At 39.9% G+C, this 10,646-nt stretch overlaps 1 protein-coding gene across 3 annotated transcripts in view; it reads left to right on the top strand.

The window, feature by feature from the left end:
* Positions 1-1,903, top strand: part of LOC119336220 (conserved oligomeric Golgi complex subunit 3-like) — a 36,457-nt gene extending 34,554 nt beyond the window's left edge. For 2 of the 3 annotated variants that reach the window (XM_037608228.1, XM_037608227.1), the window contains exons 23-25: positions 322-447; positions 528-628; positions 1,562-1,903. In XM_037608228.1, the coding sequence (XP_037464125.1) occupies positions 322-447; positions 528-628; positions 1,562-1,691 (357 nt within the window). In that variant the 3' untranslated portion in view covers positions 1,692-1,903. Of the gene's footprint in view, positions 1-321; positions 448-527; positions 634-1,561 lie in introns of all 3 variants that reach the window. The other variant, XM_037608229.1, reaches the window with a different exon arrangement.
* The last annotated feature ends 8,743 nt before the right edge of the window (positions 1,904-10,646 follow it).

Below are 10,646 nucleotides of genomic sequence, written 5' to 3'. Positions count from 1 at the left end.
GGGGTGGTGGTGGTGGTGGTGGTAAACAGCATGATACATTGGATGTGGATGTTACGTGGACATTGGAGATGCTGCAGAAGAGTAAAGTGGACTTCTTTCTTGCTGTAATAACTGTAGCAGTCCTGAAATGTTGCCATTTTGTATTGCGAGTTGTGACTATCCAATGTCTAGTATTAATCAGGCCATCATTTTATAGTTCAGGCCAAACAGCGAAGCCAGAATGTGAGATGTGTGACCACAATCGTAGAAATCAGTGTTATATCCAGTGTTGTAGGCTATACTCTAAAATTTTGATTGCAACACGATTCACTTGTATGGCAGGTAACCGCTGTCAAAGTTGCACTGTCCTCAGGTAGCCAGGGCCAGAATTTGGATTCTGTTCTAGCAAAACCCCTTAAGACACAAGCATTTGCTTCACCCGATAAAGTTGCAGAGCTGGTTCAAAAGGTACATGTCATTTTATGAAAAGCTATTTACTACTGTGCTGCTTTTCATATGTTATGGAACTATTCATTCTGCCAAAACAGGTTGGGACTGCTATTCAACAAGATCTGCCCAAAGCAATGACCAAGTTGATGTTGTATTTGCAAAATCCATCGACAAGATTAATTATATTCAAACCCATCAAGTAAGGTTCTACGTCCTACAACACCCATCAATAATACCATGGCATTATTTATCCACTGCAGTAGTAATGCTTACCTGGCCAAAGTTAGCTACCAACTTAAGTTTTTGCCATAAGAAATCATTCATATATTGATAGAAATCAAATCCTTGTTAGGGAAATAGCAACTTGTATTCCCAGGATGCCATAGGCCGATATATATAAATGTACTGGAGCCCGAAGCGAGAGCTTGATGAAAGAACCTTTATAGATCCTCATCATTCTTGGGGGCGGTATTACACAACTATGAATAGACAACTCTTTTCATTAAGTGGAGAAGTAAATAGGTACAAGAGTTCAGCAGCATGTGCGGGGATCAAAGCCTGCAAACTAGAGGTTCTTTGATCAAGCTCCGCTTCTGCCCGTTTCTATTCTGTGTTGTCATTTATGCAAACTAGAGCACTTGATCCACCTAGTACTGCTACAGATGCAATTTTTATATTTTTCAAAGGTCCCTAGTAGTTGAGCAAATTTTTACCTTACCATTCCACTGTTTTCGCAAAATCAGCACACTTCCATACATCATTGTCAATCGTGGCACTTTTTACTTGTGTGCATCATCTAGATTTTCACACAAGTACCTCGTTTAGTAAGTTGAAATGTGCTAAGCTGTACGCAGCTAACTTTTGGTTATGACTGAATACAAGATTGTCCTTTATTCATGTTTTCTTATACACATGTACTCCCTCCATCCGAAAATACTTGTCCTCGAAATGGTTGTATCTAGACTTATTTTAGTTATATATACATTCATTTTATCCATTTTGAGGACAAGTATTTCTGGACGGAGGGAGTATGCTGACACTAGTGATTGTACACTGAAGAGGGTCAAACACTTTATGTACTACTGAAGTTGTTTTCTGCGAGTTTCTTCTTATGCTTTTTTCTTTGTTGTAGGTCGAATATAGTTGAGGCTCATATACAGCTACAGTCCCTTCTGAACTCAGAATACTCGGCTGAAGAAATTCAGTCTATTGGTATGCTGTCTATATCTGATCTGCAATCTCAGCTCGACAGTCTTCTGTAGCCCATACTTTTTCATATGTTTTGTTATGGTGTGTCCTCTTGAGTCTGAGTGAGAAGTGCACTCGATTGTTCAACTAGAGTGATGTTATTTTTAATCCTGTAATCAAATTTAAACACACTTTGATATGACATCAATCATGGTGGATGGCTAGTACAAGATTGTTGCTAATGTGTTAGCATATCGGATTGATTATTTCGTTGCTCCTGTACTCACAGACTAGAAGCATATGCGTGTCGCTCTTTGATTGTTTTTTCCTTTCTTTGCTTTACCCCCTTTTATATCGAATTCGTTGCTTTGGCAATTGCCATTAGTGTGTCACAACCGTAGGTTTTGTGTTTTTTCCATGGGCTAGCTTATGAATTTTTGATTAGGCTGCAAGTAGTGGCTGCATTTTATTGGACACTGATTACATCTATTGAATGTCTGCATTTCTTGCATTCAACATCATAACAGGGCAACTAATAAAAACTATTTAAGATGCACCGATCCATTTGAATGTAACATGCACCAAAAACTACGTTCTAGGTCGCGTAACAAAAACTATGTACGTTGCAGCAGAAAACTATTCTCCAGGACATTAGACAGAGAATCTTATTCCCGTTTTGACATGCGCAAGGAAAAATGACTTAAGGCAAACGTCATCTAAGACATGGAGCTGTCGATTGTGTCTGCAATTATGTTTTCTACCTACATCCTTGTTTACTAGTCCCCTTGTATTTTAGATCATATTTTAACCATGATTTTAACTTAAAAAATATAAGTTATACATAGAAATAACAATATCATTAGTAACTACATTCACATACAAATCCAGCAATATAATTTTCAGTGATGTGCATTAACATTTTGTAAGTTTAATACACGGTCAAACTTTGACAAAAATACGATGAGGACAAATAAACCTAGACGGAGATAGTACTCCGTACACATCAGCTCCTCGCTAGTCAAACACTTCCATCAGTTAAAAATACTGCATATTTTTTTCGAAAAAACTACGGAAATACTAACGCCCACACGTGTGGGGAGTAGGAGTTCGCTAACATGTTTGTTTTCACTCACGCACAAGGGCTAGTGTATGGACATTTGTCATCTCGCCCACACGTCTGTCTCCTCTCCCACATCCAAAGCTGCCAGTTGCCATGTGTTTTGCAGTATACATGGTAACTATCCTAGTGTGTTTGTAAGCAGATGACAACTCTTTTTTTTATCCGAACATGTCAGTTGCCATGTGTTTTGCATGGTACACGGCGAATGCCCTAGTGTGCTTGTAAGTAGTGGCAACTCTCTCTTTACCTGAAACATGTTATTTTGCCATGTCTCTTTGTAGCGCTACACGACAACTGCCTAGTGTTAGTAGATGACAACTCCTAAGGTTTTCAAATCATGGTAACTGTAGTAAACCAGACCATACATGACAACTGCCTAGTGTTAGTAGGTGGCAACCCCTAAAGTTTTCAAATCATGGCAACTATAGTAACTAGATCATACATGGCAACTTGGCATCTGACACTTGACCTGAGATGGCAACTGCAGTTGAGCATCGATGTCAATTGTAGTTGTCCGACATGGCAACTGCAGTTCAGCGACATGGCAACTGCAGTTAAACGGACATTGAAGAGGGTTCGGACCATGGCAACTGCGGGGACGCATGATGACTGTCACGCGGGGCGTGCGTGACCATGAGGTAGGTGCCTGAGAGAGGTCGTGTGGACGTTATCCATTTTACCCACACGTAGGCGTGTGAGAGGGACCGCGAGGAAAAAAAGAGGCGTGTGAGCACTAGTTGTTTTGCTCACACGTAGGCGTGTGGGCTGGTCCTCTTAGACACCACATAAAATGTGTGGCCAGATCCCTTAACACCCACACGTGTGGGCATTATCGGCGTCCAAAAACTAACGCCCATATGTGTGGCATCTTGCACATCGCCCATATGCCTCTATCACCATTCATTTTGCCACGTATGAATAGATGATATCAGTAGGATTTTTTTTGGTTTTCGGCTTACAAATGTTTTATCTTCTAATTAAAAAATCGAATTAAAAATACGTTTTCATCATTAAATCCTTCTCGACGAGATCTTCAAAATTAGACTCATGTTGATATGTTTCGACGAATTTTTTTGCCCAAAAGTTGCCATGATGTTTACACTGTAGTTGCCATAGTGCTTAAACTAAAGTTGCCATGTGATAGTTTTAGTTTGGCATGACAATTTTAGTTTTTTGATGATGACAATTCCAGTACTTTGATCATAAAAGTTACTTTTTTTCACGAACCATGGTAACTTTAAGTGCATGTATCATGGCAATTTTAGTTTATGATTCATGACAAGTCTAGTTTCTTAATTCTCCATTTTATAATATGTCAAAATTTACTTTTAAATGCAGAATAAAATAGCTGAAACATACCATGACAATTTCAGTGTAAACATAATGGCAATTCATGTATAATAGACATGACAACTTTTAACCCCAAACAAAATTCGTCGAAATATATTGATATACGATCTAGTTTCGAAGATATCGTCGGAAGGGATTTAATGATGAAAATGGATCTTCAATCGGATTTTTCATTTAAAAGATAAAATATTTTAAAAACTGAAAGTTCAAAAATTTTTTACACATGCATACATGCGGTGACGTGGTGTAGTCTATGTGTTATAAGGCGTGTGGACGGGTTTGGCTTACACCATACGTGTGAGCGATTGGGCATTAGCGTTGTCCTTCTTTTTAGCGAGGAGTGCTCCATGCAGTATTTTGTGTCTTATTGTCCTTAATATTTCGTCTCATTGTCTCACCTACTCTAGTTACATTGGCAATGCCATATTTATCGATGTATTAGATGGGATTGATCCACCGCCAAAGACGAAGAAGACCACCGAGAAAAGTTGCCTTACAACTGTTAACAAATTCACCTAAAAACAAAAGTTCAGAAAAGAACAACATGAAAATAGCCACCTACACGATATCAATCACCATCTGAAGATCTACATTAGACTTTTTTTAGGCTGCATCAAAGCACATACAATTTTGCCTAGATGTCCAGATCAATGTATTTTTTAACATAGTACAAATGCAAACGCTCATATACATACGCATACACTCACTCTTACGAACGCACATATACACCCTCCCCTATGAGCACCCCCGAAAGACTGAGCTGTCATATCATCTTGAAATTTATGAAGTCGCCGTAGGCACCTTGTCGTCGACGGGAACGTCTCCTCCCTCTGAATGCGTATCGCTGGAAATCCTAAAATAAATGCAAGCACCAGGATTTAAACCCTGATGGGCTGGGATACCACAATTCCTCTAACCATCCAACCACGTGTTAAACATGCAGGTTGTTAGCATTAGCTGCACCATGACTTGTGCGTTACATCTTGTTAGGATAGAAATAGATTCTCTTTTGTTTACATATGTTGTTTGTCTCTACCTCTCCCTCCTGTAAATATTTTTCGGTTACCACAACCGAACCAAGTTATACTCCACTCATACAATCAGTACTAGACCTACAGCGCGCCCTGGCACGCGGTGCCGGGTCCAAACGTTGTGCCTAAGCGCGTGTGCCAACGAGGCAGGTTAGCATGTTTACTTGCGCATGATAAAGCATCAGTATTTATCCTGATTAATAACAACATGAGTTGAGCACAAAGCAGAACCATTTAGTTTGATTAAGAGAAGCAGGGCATACAACTCAGTGATATAGAGCAGCAGAAGCAGTGGCAGCGAGATCAATATTGAGCAAGCAAACCACATTCAGGGCTAACAATGTCTTTTCCTTTGTAACACATGTTTTTGTCTTTCTTTTAAGATCAATGCTTGACCGTATCAGGAAAAAAGGTTCACCTTACAGAAATACAACAAGGGAAACAAAGAAACAACTTTAGTGACAAGCAGAAACAGAATAGGTAGATACATAATACTGAATCTAACGTTTGACAGGTGCATAAATTACAATAGTCAAGGGGTAGTAGTCTTATGTAGATATACATTGCCTGCTATCATCCATCTAGAACACTGGTTCATAGTACTCATTACAAATAATTTACACTAAGGTTGGATAGGTGCATACTACACTAACTCAGAACACTTTAGTAGAGGCACTGAAGCTAAGCACGACGCTTAAGAAAAGCTTGCTGATAAACCAAAAGGGCCTCAGTTTCTTCTCGTGCATGAAGCTTCAGTCATTCTCGTGGAAGAGGAAGTCTTCATCATCAAAGCGACTTGCACCGCAGTTGTCCTCGGCCCTCAGATGGCCAAAAACCGGGCAACTCATCAAACTCAGGGCAGTTAGACTCCTCATCATATGGATAGATGCCTATGGTCTAGTTCGCATCAGTTGCCATGAATGAAATTTGGGCGAGGTTCTCGGCTTCTTGACTGACGCCATAGAAATCCCACACTACATCACTCACAACAGGAGAAGAACCTGAAGTCTCTCCTGAAGGCAGATAGTTGACTGCCGTTTTCTCAATACGAGCTACAAGCCTAGAACGAATACAACCGCTCTGGGTGCTCGCTTCTGCCGCCGAGATTACGACGAGCCGTCCAATGACGACTATGTACACTGGCGACAGCTCCGAAATTCCGACCTCCAATATGATTAACAAATTTTACCTAATTAACGGAATGTAAAAAGAGGCAATGAATATTTACACATGATCCAGTTGACTCAAAAAACTTATCTGGAGGCTACACTAGCATACTAAAATTATGTTTGATAGGGGATAACATGTAGACTTGCTAAATTACATGTTGAATGTATGATTATAGATGTAGTAGACCGGTGACAGTGTGCCAGCAATTCCGACCATCAATACACTTTTACCTAGAACTATCTCTGCTTCACATATATATATAACCTATAGCATCTGGAATCTGTTGATCCGTCTACTCCTTTCTTTCATGTCTGGTGTACCAGCTCTTTGTTCTGAATTCAAGCGACACTAAACAATTATAGATACACAGTATCAAACAAAGTATAGGAAATTAGTGGGTAAATAAGCTACCTGATGCAATAACCAAACCCCTGATATAACTTTGATGCAAACAAGAAAATGAGGCCTAAAAATCCTATAAAAATGTAGGATTCAGGTGCAAACCCCAAAAGAACTAGATGGCTACCATAGGTCTTTAACTTCACAAACCCAGGAAAGTCCGAAGTCTATAGATAAATTTTCTTTTCATAAACATGCAACGGTCATCCCTGTGTAGCATTTGCTTCTTCTGAATCCCTATCTGTCAAGGTCCTCCTCTCATAAATAAATGCAAGAGGGCTCTTTGAATAGTATTACATCCTAATCAACCAAGCAACTGGAAGAACAGGTGGTACCAAAGAGAACCACTTTAAAGGGAACCATACACACATCAAAATAAGTTATGGGGTAAATTAGCTACCTGAATACGCAAGAAACCTGTAACCACTAAAAATGTGCCTGGCAAACATGCAAGACACCAATCCATGCCAAGCCCGGCTAGTACCTGCAGAACAAATTAGGAAGCACATAAACAATACAATATCAATCAAGCGAATAGGAAGCAAAAAAAAAAAAATAAGAGGAAGAAAATGGAAGTGAAGGGCAAAAATCCAGGAAACAAACGCCGTCCGATCAAAAGACCATAATTAGTTATTTGCTTAGTGGGGTATATGCAAGAGAAAACATATATGTAATTGGTACAAAGAAGCAAAAACCACCTTGCATTGAGTCTATCTAATTACCTAAGCCGATCCAAAAACAAACTAAACGACTATGAACCAACTTAACTAACATAGACATAAGCCTTTTAACATCAATTAGTTCTACTAATATAATGTGAAAGCGGAATGGAGAGAATATATGGAAGTATTGTTTAAGCAAAGCAACATGATGCAAAGTTGCCATCCTTTGAAACAATGTGGAATAGTTTCGCAACTCACACCACCAGGAACACCATAGCGTAATGGTGTCTCTGAACGTCGTAATCGCACTTTATTAGATATTGTGCGATTTATGATGTCTCTTACTGATTTACCACTATCGTTTTGGGGTTATGCTTTAGAGACAGCTGCATTCATGTTAAATAGGGCACCATCTAAACCCATTGAGATGACACCATATGAACTGTGGTTTGGCAAGAAACCTAAGTTGTCGTTTCTTAAAGTTTGGGGCTGCGATGCTTATGTGAAAAAGCTTCAACCTGATAAGCTCGGAACCAAATCAGAAAATGTGTCTTCATAGGATACCCAAAAGAAACTGTTGGGTACACCTTCTATCACAGATCCGAAGGCAAGATATTTATTGCTAAGAATGGATCCTTTCTAGAGAAGGAGTTTCTCTCGAAAGAAGTGAGTGGGAGGAAAGTAGAACTTGATGAGGTTATTGTACTTTCTCCTGAATTGGAAAGTAGTTCATCACATAAATCAGTTCCAGTGATTCCTACACCAATTAGTGAAGAAGCTAATGATGATGATCATGAAACTTCAGATCAAGTTACTACCGAACCTCATAGGTCAACCAGAGTACGGTCCGCACCAGAGTGGTACGGTAATCCTATTCTGGAAGTCATGTTTTTTTGACTGGGAATTGTGGGGCAACACCGCCATAGCATATCAAAAGCTTTATTATAATAAAGAGGGAACAAGTACAAGATAGGGATTACAAGTGGTAATCAAACAAGCTAACCTAATAAATAAAAGACAAAAGGTTACAAAATTAAGCCTCAAGGGGACAGAAAAGAAACCCATCTCAAGAGCTCATCCTTGTAGGCAACTTTCACTTTGTATTGCATAAGACTGACATCATGTATAAAAGCACATCTCCATTTATTAAACCCAGCCCTCTCACTCCTGAAGACTTTAGCATTTCTGATGATCCAGATATTTCAACAGGAAATAAATACCACTTCAGTGAAGAAGGGTTTCAAAAATTCTTCTGGCATGGATAGCCAATTCAGTCATTGAAACACCAGATGACCAATCAATCTGCAGATAGTTCCACACTCTCACACTAAAATTGCAGTTAAAGAACAGATGATCCCTGGTTTCTCTTGCTTGCAAAGGGCAAAGCACACAATTCACTCCATCATCCAAATGCCATTGTCTCCTTTCCACCATATCCTTTGTGTTCAATCTGTCCATAATGAGCATCCAAGCATACAACTTGATTTTATGGTACAAGAGGATTTCCATACCCAATAGGTCAAGGGGTTAAAAGATTCAGAACCAAAGGTATGAGAGTAAAAAAATCTTGGGTTTGTACTCCTTGGAAGAGCCTTGCCAGAACCAAACATCCTTAGACCCAGGAATTCTATTATGGCTGTCCATCAAAGATTGCAGGAGGACCAGATCATCAAATGCCTGAGCTGACAGAGGAAGATGGAAATGTTGGTAGATGTCATGTGTGTCAAAAATCTCTTTAACAAAGATCCATGGGTCCTTGGCATACGAAAAAGCCTAGAAATCTAGATTGGAGGGTAGAAACCTCTTGACCAAGTTGCCATTTATCAGACCAGAAAAGTGCAGTGTCACCTTCATTGATCTGGACCCAGGAACAATCTCTGAAGCTCTGCATTACTTTGCAGATATCTCCCCACAAAAGGGAACCACAGTCAGAGGTTCCCTGGGGCACCCTACCATGGTAATATGAATCCCAAACTAAAGACACCCAAGGAAGATCTTTCCTGTTTAGGAAGTTGTTGGCATGTTTGAGAAGAAGAGCCACATTCTGCACTCCTAGGTTAAGAATACCAAGACCTGCCCTGTTTGTTGGCCTACAAATAAGCTCCCAAGCAACAAGGGATGGAGCAGGCTCATCTCTATGTTTCCTCCAGAGGCATTGTCTCTGTATTCTTTCCAGCTGCTTTAAAATTCCAGCAGGGACATCGAGGCTGCATAGGAAAAAGATGGGCATGGAAGACAGTGCAGAATTTAAGAACATCAATCTTTCTCCTTGATTTAAGGAGGAGGATCTAGGAGTCATTCTTCTCTCCATGCAGTCCACTAGGGCATAAAATCTACCATTTTTGGTCTTGTTGTTCCCACAGGCAACCCAACATAAGTAAAAGGTATTTTCCCAATTTGACAGCCAAAAGCAGTAGCTAATTCATTCATCTGAGCAGTGTCAACGTTGATTGGGATGATGAAAGATTTGTGATAATTCATATCAAGACCAGTGGACTGTGAGAAAACCTTAAGCATGTCCTTCAGAGCAATAAGTTGGTCCTTGTCAGTAGGTAAAATGATCAAGGTGTCATCTGCATACTGAATCACAGGGTAATCCTGGTCATGATAAGGAATAGGTAAGTGAAGGATGCCTCTTCTAAACATGTCATTGATGACTGTCTACAAGAGGTCAGCAGCTAAAACAAATAAAAGAGGAGAGACAGGATCCCCCTGTCTAACTCCCTTTTTGCAGATGAATTTTCTTCCAGGAACACCATTAAGTAAAACTGAGGATGTGCGAGTAGACAGTAACTGCTTCATCCAAAGTATCCACGTTTCATTGAAACATTTATATCCCAGGATTTGAATAATAGCCTCATGCTCCAAGGAGTCAAAGGACTTCTCAAAGTCAAGTTTAAGAATTACAATTGGTCTCTTGGATTGGTGGCACTGGTGCAGATACTCAAAAGTCTAACCTATGCAATCCCCGATTGTTCTGCTTTTGATGAAACCATATTGGTTCTTGTGGACACATTGCATAATCACATCTTGGAACCTGTTGGCCACCATTTTGGAGAGAAACTTCAGACCCATTCCAGTTAAGGAGATATGTCTATGTTGGGGAACATAGTAATTTCAAAAAATTTCCTACGCACACACAAGATCATGGTGATGCATAGCAACGAGAGGGGAGAGTGTGTCCACGTACCCTCGTAGACCAAAAGCGGAAGCGTTATGACAACGCGGTTGCTATAGTCGTACGTCTTCACGATCCGACCAATCCAAGCACCGAACATACGTCACCTCCGAGTTCAG

The sequence above is a fragment of the Triticum dicoccoides genome, chromosome 7B (assembly GCF_002162155.2).
Source record: "Triticum dicoccoides isolate Atlit2015 ecotype Zavitan chromosome 7B, WEW_v2.0, whole genome shotgun sequence".
NCBI classification, from domain to species: domain Eukaryota; kingdom Viridiplantae; phylum Streptophyta; class Magnoliopsida; order Poales; family Poaceae; genus Triticum; species Triticum dicoccoides.
The sequence above is the reverse complement of the archived record's forward strand: the minus strand, read 5'-3'. Positions and strand labels throughout refer to the sequence as shown.